Genomic DNA, 19,662 nt, shown 5'->3' with positions numbered 1-19,662 from the left:
CTTGTTCCAATCCTTGAGGTAGCCTCCCACCAACATAGTCACCCCCCGCCCCCGTTGTGCTGGAGACAGTCCCAGACACAGTCTCCCCCTACCATGCCGCTAGTATGCCATGCCACCATGCAATCAAGTCAGCCTAGGACACCACTGCCACGCCTCCACCACACCCCCAGTGCGCTTTTGGAATTCCCCGGACACACCCCGCCACGCACCTGCCATACCCCCCCCCCACCTCCCAATGCGCTTTAGGGCGCTGCGGACATACCCTGGACATGCCTCTGCCATGCCCCTGTGTGCTTTTGGAAACCCCAGACCATGCCCCTGCCAAACCCCCATGCACTTTTGGAATGCCCTGGACACACCCCCGCCACACCTCTCACACGGACCCACCCAGCACGCGCTGACAAAGTGTGGCCACGGCCCCGCCATGCCCCCGACACGCCCAGCACGCTCTGACAAAGCCCCCGACACGCCCAGCACGCTCTGACAAAGTGCCGGACACACCCCCCGACACGCCCCCGGCATGCCCCTGACACGCCCCCGCCACACCCCCGACACGCCCAGCACGCTCTGACAAAGTGCCGGACACACCCCCGACACGCCCCCGGCATGCCCCTGACACACCCAGCACGCTCTGACAAAGTGCCGGACACGCCCCCGGCATGCCCCTGACATGCCCCCGCCACACCCCCGCCACGCCCAGCACGCTCTGACAAAGTGCCGGACCCACCCCCGACACGCCCCCGGCATGCCCCTGACACGCCCCAGCCACACCCCCGCCACGCCCAGCACGCTCTGACAAAGTGCCGGACACATCCCCGACACGCGCCCGCCACACCCCCCGACACGCCCAGCACGCTCTGACAAAGTGCCGGACACACCCCCGACGCCCCCGGCATGCTTGACACGCCCCCGCCATCCCCCGCCACGCCCAGCGTTTCGGGGCGTGCTTGTGTCCGGATACCTTGTCAGAGCGTGCTGGGTGTGTCGGGGGCGTGTCGGGGGGGCGTGCGGGGGCGTGTCGGGGGCATGTCGGGGGTGTGGCGGGGGGGGTGTGTCCGGAACTTTGCAAAAGCGTGCTGGGCGTCCCCGGGGTGTGGCGGGGGCATGCCGGGGGAGTGGCGGGGGGTGTGTCTGGAACTTTGCACGCTTTTACAAAGTTCCGGACACACCCCCGCCACACCCCCGACACTCCCCCGGCATGCCCCCGACACGCCCCCGCCACACCCCCGACACGCCCAGCACGCTTTTGCAAAGTTCCGGACACACCCCCGCCACTCCCCCATGCATGCCACACCCCCGCCACCCCCCGCCACACCCCCCGCCACACCCCCCGACATGCCCCCGAAACGCCCAGCACGCACCCGTCCTACCTTGCACCATCATGCCGCTCCCCCTTCTGGGCGTGCTTGTTAATACCTTGTCAGAGCGTGCTGGGCGTGTCGGGGGTGTGGCGGGGGTGTGGCGGGGGCGTGCCGGGGGAGTGGCGGGGGTGTGTCCTGGACTTTGCAAAAGCATTCTGGGCGTGTCGTGTGGCGGGGGCGTGTCGGGGGCATGCCGGGGGTGTGGCGGGGGCATGCCGGGGGAGGGCGGGGGTGTGTCTGGAACTTTGCACGCTTTTACAAAGTTCCGGACACACCCCCGCCACACCCCCGACACTCCCCCGGCATGCCCCCGACACGCCCCCGCCACACCCCCGACACGCCCAGCACACTTTTACAAAGTTCCGGACACACCCCCCGCCACACCCCCGGCATGCCCCCGCCACACCCCCGCCACTCCCCCGGCATGCCCCCGCCACACCCCCAGACATGCCCCCGAAACGCCCAGCACGCACCCGTCCTACCTTGCACCATCAGGCCGCTCCCCCTTCTGGGCGTGCTTGTTAATACATTGTCAGAGCGTGCTGGGCGTGTCGGGGGTGTGGCGGGGGGGTGTCGGGGGTGTGGCGGGGGCATGCCGGGGCAGTGGCGGGGGTGTGTCCTGGACTTTGCAAAAGCATTCTGGGCGTGTCGGGGGCGTGTCGGGGGCGTGTCGGGGGCGTGGCGGGGGTGTGGCGGGGGCATGCCGGGGGGTGGCGGGGGTGTGTCTGGAACTTTGCATGCTTTTACAAAGTTCCGGACACACCCCCGCCACATGCCCCCGCCACACCCCCGGCATGCCCCCGACACGCCCCCGCCACACCCCCGACACTCCCAGCACACTTTTACAAAGTTCCGGACACACCCCCGCCACACCCCCGCCACACCCCCGGCATGCCCCCGCCACACCCCCGACATGCCCCCGAAACGCCCAGAAACACCCACCCCCGTCCTACCTTGCACCATCATGCCGCTCCCACTTCTGGGCGTGCTTGTTAATACCGTGTCAGAGCATGCTGGGCGTGTCGGGGGTGTGGCGGGGGCGTGTCGGGGGTGTGGCGGGGGCATGCCGGGGGAGTGGCGGGGGTGTGTCCTGGACTTTGCAAAAGCATTCTGGGCGTGTCGGGGGTGTGGCGGGGGCATGCCGGGGGTGTGGCGGGGGCATGCCGGGGGAGTGGCGGGGGTGTGTCTGGAACTTTGCACGCTTTTACAAAGTTCCGGACACACCCCCCCCCCCGACACGCCCCCGCCACACCCCCGACACGCCCTGCACGCTTTTACAAAGTTCCGGACACACCCCCGCCACACCCCCGCATGCCCCCGACACGCCCCCGCCACACCCCCGACACGCCCAGCACACTTTTACAAAGTTCCGGACACACCCCCGCCACACCCCCGCCACACCCCCGGCATGCCCCCGCCACACCCCCGCCACTCCCCCGGCATGCCCCCGCCACACCCCCGACATGCCCCCGAAACGCCCAGCACGCACCCGTCCTACCTTGCACCATCATGCCGCTCCCCCTTCTGGGCGTGCTTGTTAATACCTTGTCAGAGCGTGCTGGGCGTGTCGGGGGTGTGGCGGGGGCGTGTCGGGGGTGTGGCGGGGGCATGCCGGGGGTGTGTCCTGGACTTTGCAAAAGCATTCTGGGCGTGTCGGAGGTGTGGCGGGGGCGTGTCGGGGGCATGCCGGGGGTGTGGCGGGGGCATGCCGGGGGAGTGTGTGTCTGGAACTTTGCACGCTTTTACAAAGTTCCGGACACACCCCCGCCACACCCCCGCCACTCCCCCGGCATGCCCCCGCCACGCCCCCGCCACTCCCCCGGCATGCCCCCGCCACGCCCCCGCCACACCCCCGACACGCCCAGCACACTTTTACAAAGTTCCGGACACACCCCCGCCACACCCCCGCCACTCCCCCGGCATGCCCCCGACACGCCCCCGCCACACCCCCGCTACGCCCAGCACGCTTTTGCAAAGTTCCGGACACACCCCCGCCACACCCCCCGGCATGCCCCTGACATGCCCCGCCACGCCCCCGCCACACACCCGGAACTTTGTAAAAGCATGCAAAGTGCCAGACACACCCCCGCCACACCCCCCGGCATGCCCCTGACATGCCCCATGACACGCCCCCGGACATACCCACACACCTTTGCCACGCCCAGCATGCCCTGTGTGCTTTTGGAAACCCCAGCCACACCTCCAACATGGCCCTGCTTCACACACACACACACACACACACACACACACACACACACACACACACACACACACACACACACACACACACACACACACACACACACACACACACACACACACACACACACACACACACACACACACACACACACACACACACACACACTCACACACACACACACACACCACCACCCCGCAGTCTTGGCGTCCCTGGACATACCTCTGCCACGCCGCTACCACACCCGTCTGCTTGAGGCAGCCCCCAACACCTCTAGCATGTCCCCACCATGCCACACTCCCCTGCGCTCATGGCACCCTCCGGCACGCCTCCGCCACACCCCCCGCCCTGCCTCTGTGCACTCGATGCAGCCCTGGACCTGCCTCTGGCCCACCCCCGCACGCTCACAGCAGCCCCCGCCACTTCCCCGGCACACCCCTGTGCGCTTGAGGCAGCTCCAGACGCACCCTTGCCACACTTCCGACACCCTCCCCCTGTGCACTGGAAGCAGCTCCGGACACGCTTCAACCATGCCACATGCACTTGTGGTAGCCCCAGACACGCTCCCTCCCCACACCCCTGATACCCCCCCCTGTGCTCAGGCAGCCCCAGACACACCCCCGCCATGGGGCCTTAGAGCCAGCAGCTGAAGGAGACACCACAAGGATGGTCTGCAAAGGCAATTTATTCATACCGTGTTCTCATCACCATTCCTTCCAGTCACGGGACGCTCCTGGCCCCCTGCCGGAGGCCTGTGGTCCTATCACACCCTGCCCCAGGAAAGCAGCAGGGAAGTTGGGTCCTTTGGCCTGCCTCGAGAGGCCTCATGCAAGCACAATCAGAGCCCTGCTGGCCCAGGTAAAAGGAGCTGCAGGGCCTAGGCAGGTCAGTCCCTGGCTGGGGGGACCAGTGGGGCGGGGCAGGGAGCTGCTCTCTGGCCCTGGGAACTCGCGGGGTGGGCAGCGTTTGCATTACCTTGAGCTGGGGGAGGCCCCAAGAACAGAAGCCAGGGGTGACAATAAAGGGGCCAGGTAGGAGAAGGGCCAGGGAAGCAGCAGCAATGGATCGAAGTGAGCGGAGGGAGCGTGGCTGCTGGTCATAGGGTCCCTGGTTGGAAGCTGGAGCAGGGGGTGGGCCTGGGTTTCCCCACCACCCACCGGTGAAGTGGCGTCAGCCCTGACAAGGGGACAAGGCTCGCTTGGAGGCCCAAGCCAAGAGCTGAATTTCAAAGCCCCAGAGCGGGAGCTGAAGACCCTGGTGAGGGCAGACAGACAGTTTGGTTGGACGTTCCTACCCCGGAATGGGTTCATGTTGGCTGTGTGACCCAGCCCGAGGGCCGAGCCGCTGAAGACCTGCCAAGCAAGATCAACAACCTACAGGGGTGCCAGGCGTGGGAAGAGGACTGCAGTACCGCACCCTGACCCTAGGAACTGACCCTAGGAGCCTGACTCGCCTTGACTGCCGTGAGTTAAGTGCCTGCAGACCGTGGGGCTCCAGCTGTTCCAAGGTGGGGGCAGTCCCCTCAAGCAGGACTGCAACGCTTTTCCTCAGGGATCCCGGTCCCTGCTCTGAAAAGGCGCAGAGCTCCTGAAGCTTTATTGCACATGAGTGCTTGGGAGGTGCTGTAAAGCGGTTTGCTGGTGACCAACGGGAACCTGGGCTGAGAGTGAAATGGGCACGATTGCGGGTTCCAGTCTGAGGCTGATGGGCCATTGCACCCCACCCAGTCCTCAGATGTGAAGACTAACCTCCGCTTTCATGTTACAAAGGAGGCTTCTCACCTGTGCGGTTGTCAAGGTGCAACCTGCTGCATATTGTGGTGGCCAACTGAGGCCTCAGCCGGGGACAGGGAGGGGGCCTCTCGGTGCTGGGTGCTGTACAAAGTCTATAAATACGGATTTCTGCCCAAAGATCCTGCAGGGTTGCACAGATCCACCCTACCGCCCCTAGAGCTAAACATGGGGTGGGGGGGGAGCCAGGAAACCTGTGGCCCCAAGTGCCTTAGTTTTTGGTGCCTTCCCCCCTGTCAGTTCAGGCATGTGGAAGGAGCTCAACCATGGGGAGCCCCCTAAGTACGAGAGGTGGGTGGCTTAGAATGTGGATCCTGTGATGGGGCTCTCGTGCTCCTGCCCCTAACTTCAACTTCCAGCGCAGGGGTCGTGTTGAGGCAATTACCATGCGAGTACATCAGAGGATTCTTTTTCAAGCCCCAGCAAGAGAAAGGGCTTCCCACCGAGTCCCTGATACTCGGTTGGTGGTTAGGAGGCGCCATAACGGGGGATGTAACTTCATCCTGGACTCTTCTTTGCTTGGCACGTGGCTCTGCTCCGGGAAACGAATCCCTTGCTTTGCTTCTAGTGGCTCTGTTTAAAGAACAGACAAAACCCTGTGTCAGTTCCATGCCCTAGGGTGGGAGATTGTGACGCTAGCATTTGGCACAAGGATGAACATTGGTGCTAGTGTGGCATCAACAATAAAACTCCAGTTACATTAGGGGGTTTTGGCCAACAATGTAAATAGAGGTCAATGGTCATAGGAGGCTCAAGTTAACCTGAGATCAATAGAAATGGTTGCAATCAAGTCATAAAAATAAGCAGTTTTCATGGCAATTGGGGAGGGGGCGTAACAAAACCTCCTGCTCTGCCAGTCATTCAAACACTGCTGTGTAGCTGCCCTGCACAGCAATGATGCTGACTGGGGGGGGGGGGGGGGGGAGAGAAACTGACTTGTTTCCCCCCCAACAGTAAAACTTCCAAAAATGAGTTAGTGAGTGAGAAAATAGCTTTCACAAGGCCCTGCTGTCAGTTACAGCTGCTGTAGTGAAATTTAGTGGGTTTTTAGGGATGGTTTTCAAGCTCAGCCCCCCATTTACATCGCTTGTCACGTCTGTCCCTTGTTTCTCTCTAAATTGGTTGCTTTTGACAGCTCCAGAGAAGGCAAAAAACTCTCCTTTCTGTGCCTTTGCCTTTGGAGAGAGGGATGCAGGCTACGATCTGAAGACCCCAAACTGGTGGGGGGGAGCACTGATGTGCTGAGGGTGTGGTATGTGACTGCCCTGGTGGTGGTTGTACCTACAGTAACCCAGATGGCTCCCCTGCATTTCCCACAAGGAACAGGGCGCTTGGGAGCAGATGTTGTGAGGGCCAAGACTACACAAAGGTTTTGTTTTTAAAAAACAAACAAAAACCCTAGAAGAGTTCCTGGAGAAAAGGTCCATCAGTGGCTATTGGGATGGTCAGGAATGCAAAACCATTCTCAAGTGTCCCTAGCCTCGGTTTACCTGGCGTTAGCCACTGTCGGAAGACAGGATACTGGGCTAGATGGACCAATGGTCTGACCCAGTCTGGCTGTTCTTACGAGCTTTTTGGAGTAGTTTTGTCTCTCTGTGTATGTAGGTGCGTGGTGTGCCCTGCCTCAGTGTCTGCCTGCCCTCCACTATCCAAAGCCGAAGAACCCAGCTTGTGGCTGATTTCCATCCTCTGGAAGGTGCTTGCTGCACAGGACAGAGCTGTTGTCTTTCTCCCAGGAGGTGCACAGGTTCTATAAAGGCAGGGTTATTTTAAAACCCATTGCCATTGCCATTCCCTATAAACGTCTCCTGCAGAGCAAGACGTGTGTGCTGCAGGAGTCAGGAAGGCACTTTCCCCTTGTGCAATGTTGGCCAAAGGGGCAGGTTCCTAGGTATTGGGGGGTAGCCAGGAGGACAGAGCTAATGAGCCAACACTATGCTCTGTTCTGGCACCTCCTGTGACGTCCTCCCCAGCCTTTGTTCATTTGCTCCCATTACCTCGATAACATGATAAATCCAGTCCAGGAATTCCGCCACCTTGGTGTAAACCCCAGGGAAGCTGGGTTCAGCACATCCTGTGCCCCAGCTCACAATGCCCACTAAGCGCCACGTGAGTTCATCTTGGCAAACCAGCGGCCCCCCGCTGTCTCCCTGCAAGACAGAGCAAGTGTCAGGGGGTGGAGAGGGGGACCGTGTTTCTGCAAAACTAGCAGGTGGGATTAGACGCCTTGCCAGAGGCTGAAACACAGGCAGGAGTGGAGCCAAGCTGTGTGCTGCTAGCACATCCTTGATACAAAACTTGCTAAATCCCAGCTCTGTTACATCGCTTCAGTTCTCAGGATTTCCCTCACTCCCCTTCTGCCAGGCCAAGGATCTCAGCACTTCACTGGACCTTTTCAATCCATGCATCCTGGCAACCAAGGGCCAGATCTTCAAAGGTATTGAGGTATCTGAGTAAATGGGGGTTAGGCACCTAAATCCCTCTGAGATTCTGGCCCAAAACGTTGTACAGTCCTTTCCCCTGTGTTCTTCCTTCCTCCTGCGTAGGCAGAAATGTTGCAGCAAGAAGAGACGTGCCCCACGCTGCATGGGGCCCCTTCATCCCTGGAGGAGATCCTGCTAGGAGGGGCTCAAAGAGCAGAAGCTGGGATTTGCTCACAGCCTGCAGAATGGTACTGGAGTATTCTTCCTCTGCTGCTACAATGCCCCAGTGCTGCTGTAACACAGGAATGAAACCCAACAGCCTGAGACGACCTGTGTTTTTTCCCTCGTGAGCTGTGTTGATCTCTGACTCTGGCCTGCTCTATCCCTAATGGAGTGAGAGAGCGAAGATGCTGCCGGAAGGCCCCGATGCAGAAAGGTAGGTGGACACTTAACTCCAGTGTGACGCTGGGCCTGCCTCCCCCTAAAGAATTGCTTCATCCACCCCATCTACCTCCTTGAAGGGCCTGGCTCCAGCTGGGACAAGGGTCCGTGCAGAAGCAGGGACTAAAAGCCTGTAATCAACAGGGCCGTAGCCCAGCTTAAACAGCATCTGCTGCTGACCAGGGGGTGCGGCTTTCTGCCCAAAAGCAGGGAAGAGGGTGAATTGATTCTCTCTAGTCCCTCCCTCAGGGCAGCTGCCAAGGAGGCGGCATTTGTAACTTTCAAGGGAAAGAGGAAAAAGCAGACCGGCTCCAAGGGGGGCGGTGGGGCCGTGAGGTGGGGGGCAGCTCCCCTCGCTGGAGAAAGGAGCATAACATAAACTAGGGAAGGGGCTGCACTGCTACACTCTTACCCATGACGAAGGGGGGGCTCTGCCTTTGCTCCTGGCAGACCCTCCCCAGTTCAATGCAGGGCCTGACCCAGCCCCTCTCCTGCCTCTGACACGCCTGGCCCTGACACCAGCATGCCCTCACCACTTCTGCACACGGCCTGCCCCTCACACTTCCACCCCGCCCCTGCCGTGCCCTCTCCAGTGAGGGGCTAGAGGGGGACGCCCCCAAGGGGATCCCTGCTGGGTTAGATAAGGCACCCTCTTCCCTACAGACCCGGGTGGGATCCATCCCAAGGGCAGCAGCCCTATGCGCCTCCGCAGGGGGAAAAGGACTGGCTTCTCAGAGACATTTAGCTGGAAGTCTCCAAAACCAATCCGGGTTGTTTTCACCCCCCTCTCACCTGACAGGCATCTACTTTCCCCTCCAGGTAGCCGGCGCACAGCATCCTGGGCGTGAGCTCGCCTGCGTACACGCAGGAGCTGTTGCATTTCTTCATGCTGATTAAGGGAACAACCCCTTCCTTCAGCCTCTCAGCAACGTGAACTGGAGGGGAGGAAAGCAAACAGAGGGGAGGGTGGAAGAGACAGGGTGGAGGACTAGAGGCTGGGCATTGCATTCAAGGCACAGCGGGCCAGGGAGCATTGCAGAGGGACTCTCCAGCTGCAGGGTGCTGGGGAGGGGTGATTGGAATAGAAGCGGGGCCTGCAGGTTAGATGGGGGTGGGTCTGTCTGTGTAAAAGAGCCCTAAGCTGCAGGGCGGGACTGAGGACAAGTACAGGTGCAGACCGCAACTCAATGCTCTCCTCTGGACTCAGAGCCCCTCGGGGAGATGCAGCCTTCGCTCCTGTTTCTTTTAAAGGGGCTGGCGGGGACTCATGCTCACCGTGCTCAGGGCGGGTGTAGCCCCAGCCTGAGATCCAGCACGGGGTGCCCCAGGGGAAATCCTGCTGGTACAGCGGTAGACACACGGCGCGGACGGCATCTGGGGAGAGAGCGGCATGTGAGAGCCGTGCTGGCCGGGGAGGCCCCTCTCCGCTCAAAGCCCAAACAAATCGAGAGGGGCTCCCAGCAGCAGCTGCCCCCCCCCAGCAGTCCCGACACCTGCAAGTGAAATAAATGCCCTGGTGCCTCTGCTCCCATTACCAGCTTTACAGCCAGACTCAAGTGCTTTGGAAAAATCCAGCCCTTTACTTCACTGCATGCCCGGGAGACACGCCCAGTGGAGCGTTCTGTCCCCTGTGCCCCCAGCAGAGGCCATGGGGCTTGCCTGGGGAAAGCTTTCTCCCTGCTTCCCCGCCCCCCCTCCACGGACACTGCCCTGGGATCATCACAGGCCCACCGGGGATGATCCGAGAGCAGGGCTGGGTGGCTCCCCTTCCACTTGCACTCCCCTGGAAATGGAAGCCCGGGTGCCTTGCTATGGGGACCCCTGCCCCCCACCTCTTAAAGGGGGAGATGGCTGCAGCGAAGGGGCTCACCCGAGAAGTTCAGGGGCACTGAGAGTTTCAGCAGGGCGATGTCGTAGTCGTGACTGCTGGCGTCGTAACGGGGGTGGGAGATGATTTTCTCCACCGCTGCCCCGGCCTGCTGTGTGAGTGACACATGTGTGATAATCCCGGCAAAGACCAGCCAGCGGGAGAGCTGAGGCAGCCTGTAACTGAGCACAGACAGGGCCTGCCTGTTCCTCTGGGGCTGCAGTAGGGCTGGGGGGGGGGGCAATTTCCCACTTCCTCTTCAGCGGGGGGGCCAGCCGTGCTCTGTGCTCGGCCGCCCCTCCAGCTCCGCCGTTCCCAGACTCACCTGTGCACGCAGTGAGCGGCCGTGACTATCCATTCCTGCGCCAGCACGGAGCCTCCGCAGATGTGGTGGGAACTGAGGTACAGGCTGACCTGCCAGGGCCAGCGTCCCAACGGGGCGTCGCTGCCGCCAACGATCCGGGCTGCCCTGGAGCGTACACCGCACTCTGCAAAGGGGGAGAAACCAGGAGCTCTCAGCTCAGGGTGCCCCCCAGCCCCTCGCCGAGGATGGGGGCGGGATGGGCAGCGAAGGGGGTGTGAGAAACCCAGCCCTCTCCAGGAGCTGAGCTGGGCTTTGGCGGGGTCCGCAGGAGGAGAGGGGAGCCTGAGGCAGAACAAACAGGCAGAAAATGGGGGGAAAGGAAGGCAGGGAGAGAAATGGCCGATGGGAATCCTCCCCATGCACGCTCACTGCTCTGCCTAAGTCCCTCGCTTCCCCGCCGGGTGTCAGGGATTCAGGATGACCCCCGTTTTCTCCCTTTCTTTTGCCACCTGTGTTGTTCCCCATTTGAAACAGCACCAAGAACCCCACTCTAATCTCTCCTGTGTGCTCAGAGCCACTGCCATGACCTCTGCCTTCCCACCCAGTGATCTAAACAAAGTCTCCTCCAGGTCTGAAATAGCCCCCGCTCAGCCCGGCTCAGGGCTCGTAGAGAGTGAGGAATGCAGGATTCCCACCCGGGCGCTCTCTGGGTTTGCACCTTGCTGCTTGCCCCTGCAACAGCCCTGGGCCTCAGAGGGAGAGTTCAGGGCCACAACTTCCTTCCCTGACGAGGGAATCTCCTGACAAGAAGCGGTTGCTGAGACCAGTAGGTTTTCAGATCCCGGGGAGGGGGGCATTGATTGTGCGTGCAGTTAATTACACAGGAGGGATTCGGGAGCTGAAGGCTGCATTGCTGTTGCCCCTGTGGGCTTAAAACTGACCTTTCCCCCCTTCTTTTTGCTACTCAACCCTCTGGGAAGCTAAATCTTCCTCCCACCCAGACAAGCTGGTTTGTGCTGGCTTATTACTGTAGGGTTGCTCAAGAGTTCTGGGGCTCATCCGTGAGTCATTCTGTTCGTGCAGACCACCCAACGCTGGGGCTGCTGGTTTGGTGAAAGCCGCTCTGTGAAGAATGACACAGATCTTGCGAACGAAAACCGGGGCCAGGCAGAGCGCAGGGTACGCAGTCAATAGCCAACCTGGAGTTGTTTCCTAATCCCCAGAGGTCTAAAATAGCAGAAGGAAAGCAAGAGACTTCAGTGCAATGAGGGGACTGGGCTAAAGCACTTACCGGAGCATTTCAGAGCCACGATCCGCCCTGACGCACAGCTGCTCCTGCACGAGAATAAAACCAGGGTTAGAAATTAAGTTTGCGCCCAGAACTCTGCAGCCATGAAATGCAGAGATAGCCCATCACGGGATTCCTCTCTCAGGAGTGGGGACAGGCCAAATTCACCCGAGGTGCCTGGAAAGTGGGTTCTCATTGGGACAATTATCGCGCCCACCGAAGGCTTTGCACCTTCAGAGCACTTCGCAACCACGAGCTGGTGCAAGGGCACGGGTCCTGTGTCTCTGCAGCCACCGGTGGAGTTGTTCTAGGAGGCCTCATGGGCCTGGCGGAAGGTCTGTGAGCCGGTGACCCTGACCAAAAACCGCCAGCGCAGCTGTTGTGCAATTTACTTTCCCATTTGGCTTCGGTTAGTTGCCAGTTCAGATTTTCTCCCTCGCTCTGTATTTGCTGATCAGAGCCAATCCCAGCTGTGCAGAGCCTGGCAGTAACCTCCAGACACACGGAGACTTTTTCACAGGCTACACAGCTGCAAAGGGACTGTCGGTTCAGTCCGAGCGCTGCCAGTCCTGCTCTCCCCAGCTCCGTCACCCACCTGACCTGCCACAGGTCTTCAATGCTGCTGCTCCGGTTGGGTATAATCTGAACAAACTCTTGCGTATCATTCACCTTGACGTCTGTCAGGTTCACGCCTTTGTGATGGGTGAGTCTGCGGAAACAAAAGCAAATGTCCCCGTGTCATCACCTACAGACAAAGTGGGCAGCCTGCCGAGCCGTCGCTCCAAGAGATCAGAGCGCTCACCTGTGCCTCTGACGTGACAGTGTTCTTATGGTCACCTCATTCCTCTCTCCTGCACAGAACCACTGTACTCTAGTTTATACGTGCTAATTCTGGCCAGTGCTCACATGGAGAGGAAAGGGTTCAGTACAATAGCCATCACACACTGGGAGCAGTAAACCTTTACTTTGCCGAGTTTCATGGAATATCAGTCCTTAAAGAGGAGAACTACAGGCACAAACAAACAGGCTTCCACACAGCTTGAGTTCCAGTTTTGTCTCTCTCGTTTAGCTGGGGCAACGCCCTATCTGGAACTGTACCGCACACAGGGACATCTAGTGGCTAAATAACATACTGCAAACGAACATACTCCAGCCCTGACTTTACACTCTAACCCCAAAGTCAGGAAATAGGTCTGCTTGCATCCCCCAACTACCTTTTCAGATGTTACCATCCCTCTGCTAACCCACAACATCGACATCATAGGAGTACAACAGCAGACAGCAGTACTACTGTGTCCTGCGCTAACCCCTTCCAAGTGTGGATCTCCAAACATGAATGAGTTCATCCTCCCTTGGGAAACAGGTGAATATTATTATCCCTGTTTGAGAGATGGGGGAAAGGAGGCCACAAGGGAGTGGAGGAGATAGAATTAGAACCCAGGAGTCCTGCTTCTCATTTATGCCACAGAGCCATCCTCCTCATCCCTGTGGTGCTGTTCAGGGGAAATGCAGAGCAGCGGACAGGAGAACAGTGACATTATATCTAGGAGTGGCTCTATAGACAGGGATGATATAAGGGCTTAGGCTCAACTCTCAGTGAAGCTAATGGAAAGAGAGTTCCACAGTCCATGATGCTATAAGCTTGGGAAGCTGCTACAAAACTCTGGAAACAAAACCGACCTACATCGCAGATAGCATGGCTCAAAAATGCAGTTTAGTTTCTTTTCCCCCCCACAGGAAATTTTGATCTTTATTTAATTTTTTAAAAAATATCCTGTGAAAAAATGTAAATGTTTCAGTGAAAATTCCAACCCCCAGATTGTTTGATTTTGAGGTTTTTTCCAGTGGCAAAATAGAAAAAGGAGGTGAAATGGGACTGGCACATTGGGCCCCATTCTCAGTTGAATCTAGGCCCTAATGTAATGCAAATAACTATCAATAACTCCAAAGCCTTCTGCCTGAGACTGGCTGACTGTGTCTGAACTGTGAGGAGCATCATTTACCGGAGATATCCCAGCTGCCTACAGATCAGAGTGCCCAGGGAGAGATTCCACCACTCGTGACATGCCAGGAGCCACCTGGGCTTGCCTTCCACCTGCACTTCCAACAAGAAGTTTCCCGTGTTTATTCTGAAAGATACTAAAACCATTTTATTAAAAACGTCCTGCAAGCGTCCTCACTCCCAGCTCTTTGCAAAGACCAAAGCCAACCCCAGTAAAGTCCTGGTGGCTAAGGAGTGAAGAATCCTTCCCCAAGTCTGGCTCTGCACAGCGTCCCAGAAAACCCTTGGGCACATGGCAAACCACACCTGGACCTTTCTGTGTGTCCCCAGGGCTCAGGGGATGGCACTACTGGGTACTGGCAAAGCATTCTGGGCAGTGCCATGCAGATGAGTCTAGCAAGCTTCCGCTTTGCTCCAGAATCACTCCAGTGTCAAAAAACAAACAAAACCCAAAGAACTTTGGGGATTGGGTTTAAAGGCAAAAGCCAGGCAGCGTTTGAGTGAAATAGCCGCTGCAGAATTAGTCTGAGGCTGAATCCGAGATATAGCCCTTCCCAGGCAGAGATCTCCAAGCACTTTGCTAACTAGCACAGTTAGCACTATCCCCACTTCAGAGGCAGGCTGGCAGAGCCAGAGAGAGGTTGGTGTCCTAGAGAGACTGCATTCAACAAGCGCTTAGCAGCTCAGGGCCTCGATTGCAATTCCATCGGTGTAAACTGGTGATTTGGTGACACGCCCCGTCCCGGGGGCCAGTTGCAGGCGGGATTAAGCAGGGGCAGGCGTTCCCTAGTGGGCGTGATGGTGAGAAAAGGCGGGGAGCAAGCAGAGAACAGGAAGTGTAACACGTTCGGCGCACTGACGCCCCAGCTCCTGCACCGAAGAGCCTGTGCACAAGAGGGGGTCACCACTGCACCTTCGTTTGCAAGAGGGGGAAACCCCCGTGAGACTGGGACCCAGATGCACCGTGATCTGTCGAGACCGCGGAAGATGGGTGGGGCGGGCTAATGAGCCTGAAAGAGCAGAAGGGGTGGGGGAGCGGGAAAGTCATTTACACCATCCCGGGTGTGGCGGCTGAATTGGAACCACGGCTCACAGACTGCCCAGCCAGGGGAGGTCAGGATCAGGGGGCCAGGGGCTCAGACAGGGGGATTGCAGGGGGCTTCCATGGATCATTGGGAGGGAAAGGTCCAGCTGCAGGGACTGGGTGACACATTCTCTCAATAGGGCACTTGGCAGCGCGGCGAGACAGGGCGGTGCGGAGTAAAAATTCCAAACCTCTCCTGGGCGCCGTGGTGACCACAGGCTCGTCTTCTTCGGCCTCTCTGCAGATCGGGCTTGACTCCACATCCTGCAGAGGGGTGGGATCCAGGTCCGGCCGGGGCGCAGCCAGGAATTTCCCTGCGGGAGGAAGAGCAGAGCATGGAGATGTGGTTGAGCAGAGCAGACAAGGCAGGAGAACATGCACTGCGGGGGAACAATGCAGCACTGGCCCCGCGGGGGTTCGATACACCCTTCAGACTTGAGCCAAAGCCTGCTGAACTGAACGGAGTGATTGATTTCAGTTGTTATGAGGCTGATCTATTATTTGCACTTGGAGGCCCAACTAAGATCAGGCCCCCATTGTGCAAGGTGCTGTACAAACACAGTGAGAGACAGTCCCTGCCCCCAAAGAGCTTACACTGAAACAGACAAGACAAACACAGGGTGGGAGAGGGAACAGGCTCAGGGAGGGGAAGGGACTTGTCCAGGGTCAGACGGCCGGTCATGGCAGACCAGGAAGAGAACCCACTGCAGTGCCCACTGCACCGTGCCAAATTCTTGTGCTCTTGCTTCAAATATTGCAGCTGGGCTTTCCCCTGCCTGGTCTCTGCGGTCCTGGGACCGTGGCAACAATTCACTCGTCACTGGCATGAGCCCAGAGCCCCGCTCTGTTTTTGGCCAATGGGCTAAGGGTGGTTTCGAGAGAGGTGAGGAACCCCTGAGGAGATACAGACCTAGGAGCCACATCCCGACGGCTGCCCCTGCCAGCAGCACCAGGGCCCCAAGCAGCAGAAGGCATCTCTTGGTGGGGCAGAGATGTTCAAGGGACGTGTTGGAAGCATCTTTAAAAAACAGAGAGGGAGGGAGGGAGGTTGGATACCGGTCGAGTTCTGGGTCCCCTCGTCTTCTCCTCCGTGGCACAGCCGGGCACTGTCTCGCCCCTTGTAAACGCCCCAGCTCAAGGCAGACTCGCCTCTCTTCCTGCGAGGATTAGCCTGGCTGTGCTCCGCTCGCCAAGGTCAGGGCCCAGGCCGGGGCACTGGGTCTCAGTCCCTAATAAGACTCCGCAGGGTGCAAATGCCACGTGAGAACTAATAGGGGATCCTTCCCCTGCACATCTCCTATCTGGGCACAAAAGGCCCAGGAACAGCAGGCTCCTTTCAGTTAAAGAAAGCCAGGCTAGCAGGACCAGACCATCTACCTACTCACTAGCATCCCCCTGGCTGCGTCTCCGGAGAGGCAATGTCTGCGGCATCCGTAGACCATAAGGGAGGCTCTGAGCCATGTACCTGGAGCGCAGGTTTCAGAAGAGGCCGTGACAGGACCCTGCACTGTGCAAACACTTGTGAAGAGCGTGCGAGCTTCAGGCCGACACCCTGCAGAGCCCGTCCCACTGGGCTGCATTTATCAACGCAGAGACTGACTGTTTGGACACCTCCCCCGTTCCCAGTGACCTCCCCCAGGAGATGTGGGTAGGGGGTAGGTGACGGTAACGATCCTCAGGGCTATGCTAGCAACCTCCAGGCCAGGCCCTCAAGGCCCCGGACACCTGGTCACAAATTCAGCCTCCCGGCCCCGTGGGGAAGTCGGTCAGCGTAACCGTTCCCGAACGGGGACCGGAGGTGCAGAGAGCTGAGCAGCAGAGCCAGGACCAGACAAGAGCCCAGCTGCTGGGGCACGGCTTGTGTGTTCTGCGGGAGCTTAGACTAGAGCGGTTCCTGCTGGCCTGACTCCCTCCGGGCAGAGAGCCAGGCCCAGGCTTACACTCCTCACCTCCCCCCTGACCCCGTCTCAGAATATGAGGGAGGTGGGGCAGTAGAAATGGTCTAGGGGGCGTGCGTCACCCGGGCTCATTTCTGAGCTTGCAGACCCAGGAGGGTGTTTTTCGTTTCGAAGGGGGGAGAGGTTCAGGGTCTGTCGACCATGAGAGCGCAGCCCCTGGGATGACAGCGCCTGTGGGGCCTGCGGCAAGCGGCCTCAGCTGCCGCCAGTTCTGGGGTGAGGAAGAGGGACAGTCGCCCGAGATTCTCCTCGGTGTGAGGTTCCCATGTGAGGACCCCGATCTGTGACCGCGCACGTGCAGGGGGAGGGCAGTGCAGCCACTTTGACATGAGCGGGTGTGGTGCGGGCGCCAGGCCTGGCCCCGTCTGTACCCTATGCCTTCCTTCCACAAAGCCCTGCGGGTGCCAGGCGAAGCAGAGTAACCCCGTGCCCCGTCCCCATGAATAGCTCACCATGTCCTGCAGAGGTCTGCGTCCTTCCCACTTCTCCGCTCAGCTCCGTTGTCTTGGCCCCATGGCTTTGGCCAGCATCCCCGGGACTATGGAGGTCAATGGGGAACTGTGGAACTGACCCAAGACTCTAGGCAGAAAGAAACAAAGATCTGGGTAAATCTGGGGCCACGGAGAAATAATTGGGAACGGCCCAAAATGCGGTGGGTGGAAGTGATTCGTGGCACAGTCAGTCGCGCTGTGCCCAGATCTGAAAATTCACTTCGATAGATAAATAGCCAGCTCACTCTCTCCCCCCATCCATTTTAGACTGCTGTCTCTGGGTGCCTTCCCAATACAACCAGCAGCAAAAGCCCTCTTTTGCAGGCACCAGAGTCCAGTTGTGATGAAAGCTGGTCCTGCCATATGTGAGTGGGACAGTGAAAACCTCACGAATCCCTCTCTTTCCAACAGGCAACCCCTTAGAGAGGGGATCCCAGGGGGCACACTCAGAGAGGGAGCTGCGCCAATGCGGGCCTGAACTGAGAAGATGGAACCAGTGGCTTGAGAACTGGGATGCTCAGCTCGGCTCAGCCCTGGGTGGGGGGGAAGGGAGAAGAGGCATACAGCCAGAGCAGTTTGGGAACAGGCATCCCCTTTGTTCTCAAAGGAGGCCTGAGATATCGGGGGATCCCAGGTTCTGGGGGGCAGGATGGGAGGATGGAGCGCTCTCCTATCAGTCCTGGGTGGGCTGGGTATGGCTGATCAAAATGCAGTGGGAACTCTGCAGGAAAAAATTCAGAAGCAACAAAACATTTTCATTCTGTTTAAAAAACGTTTACAGAATTAAAAAAAAACAAAAACGAAACAACATGAATCCTCCCTCCTTTCCCAGCGTAAAGGGAAGGGGAGGAAAATGGGGGACACAGCCTCCTAACCCCAACACTAAAAACATTCTAGGTTTTCTTTAAGAACGAACGAAGGAAAAATTGTGACCAAAACAAAAAGGTTCCATGAAAATGCCCGTTTTGGTCATTCCCCCCTCCCGTTCTCTGGAATGGTGGGGTGCATTACGTCCTTTAGTGCAGTGGTTCACAACCAGGGGCTGAGGCCCCCTGAGCGGCTGCGAGCAGGGTTCAGGGGGTCCACCAAAATAAAGCAGAGCGCACAGCTGGCATGAGAGTCGCTGGGGTCCCGGGAAGAAAGCCGAAGCCCGAGCCTCGCTGTGTGGGGCTGAAGCTGAAGCCCAAACAACTTAGCTCCACGGGGCCCCCTATGGCGTGCAGCCCTGGGAAATTGCCCAATGTGCTACTCTCAAATGCCAGCCCCAGTTTTTAATCTACTGGCTATGCTCCTTACCATGATAGCGGCGCTGAGGCGTGAGAGCGTGCTGTGGATCCGAGCCACTGCTCCGTGGGGACAGCGGGGCTCTCCGGCAGAGGCACAGCACACAAGCCTCCCTTAAATAGCTTGGGTTACACGCCCGGTGCACGCACGTGCACAGGCTAGACAATGCCAGCAGCTACGCTGCCGCAGTGAATAGAGCTGTTGTTTTCCCAGAAAAGTCAGGAGGCTACCAGACTGGTTTACCCACAGTCTGCTCATTGGGCGCCTGTCACAGATAAGGGGGCAGTCACTTAGCAACACCCTGCCCTCCCTCCCCGGGCCCAAACAAGCATGCCACTCTCGCCGGGCCCCCCACAGGGAAATGCTGCCGTCACTCACCTCCGCTGGGTTGAGAGTGACAGAGCCATGCTAGCATTTGCTGAAATGTTTCAGATCTCTGCCTTCTGGTTCATTTTGTTTCTGGCTGGACAAGACTTAATCTGAAGGGCAGCCGTAATATTCCAGGTGCTAAACACTGCAAGAGAGCAAGACCAGCTGCTGCCTGTCCGAGCCCCTGAAGGTTCAGTTTATTCATCATTTAGGAGGAAAACGTATCTCCCACTCCATGGGAGCCTCTTACCTGAGTCATATGGCATCAGGGCCACTGGCACATGGGGTATTTATTCTGCATCAACGACTCTCAACAGTTTCTGTTCCCGTCATTTCATTGGCAAAAACTCCAGGAGTGCTGCCGAGGTTAATCCAGTGCGTGTGGATCCGTGTCTCAGGCAGGTTCCACAGCAACAACAGAGCATGATCTCATGAGTCCATGGTGCAGAGATGCCCTGGTGGCCAGCTGCCACCCGCTACCAGGCCATTTTTATTGTCTGTTTTTTCTGTTCAATGTCATGCAGCCCTTCCTGGGCCTTGGAGCCCATGGGTCCTGATCTAATGGTTCGACAAGGGGCCCTTGATTTCCTTGAACCAGCCCTGCTCAGGGGGTGGAAAAGAATGAGACTGTGATTGCCAACAGGATCCTTTGCGTTGACGCTAGGGTTTTCTCTCCCTTTGCACCATCTTCCGTCCTACCTTCAGGGTCTCTAAGTCCACTGACACCGCCCATAGCACTGGGGCACTGCAGTTGATTCCTAGGGAGCCCCATCCCCTCCGTATACTCCCACCGATCCGTG

The 19,662-nt window shown here is 58.6% G+C and overlaps 1 protein-coding gene across 1 annotated transcript; it reads right to left on the bottom strand.

Annotated features, from left to right (window-relative positions):
- Positions 1 to 4,364: 4,364 nt before the first annotated feature.
- On the bottom strand, positions 4,365 to 19,121 carry TMPRSS5 (transmembrane serine protease 5). The gene is made up of 13 exons (XM_067566927.1): positions 19,113 to 19,121; positions 17,171 to 17,297; positions 15,671 to 15,778; positions 14,952 to 15,074; positions 13,678 to 13,813; positions 12,270 to 12,383; positions 11,678 to 11,721; positions 10,408 to 10,570; positions 10,086 to 10,264; positions 9,491 to 9,589; positions 9,008 to 9,150; positions 7,349 to 7,501; positions 4,365 to 5,924 (listed from the first exon to the last, which is right to left on the bottom strand). Exons 1-13 carry the CDS (start codon positions 19,119 to 19,121, stop codon positions 5,916 to 5,918), a joined length of 1,407 nt encoding a protein of 468 aa, XP_067423028.1. The 3' UTR covers positions 4,365 to 5,915.
- Between the last annotated feature and the right edge of the window lie 541 nt (positions 19,122 to 19,662).

Source organism: Emydura macquarii, unplaced genomic scaffold (genome assembly GCF_026122565.2).
Source record: "Emydura macquarii macquarii isolate MOO-44397 ecotype Brisbane River unplaced genomic scaffold, CSIRO-AGI_Emac_v2 contig_312, whole genome shotgun sequence".
NCBI classification, from domain to species: Eukaryota; Metazoa; Chordata; order Testudines; family Chelidae; genus Emydura; species Emydura macquarii.
This window is presented reverse-complemented; position numbering and strand designations above follow the sequence as displayed.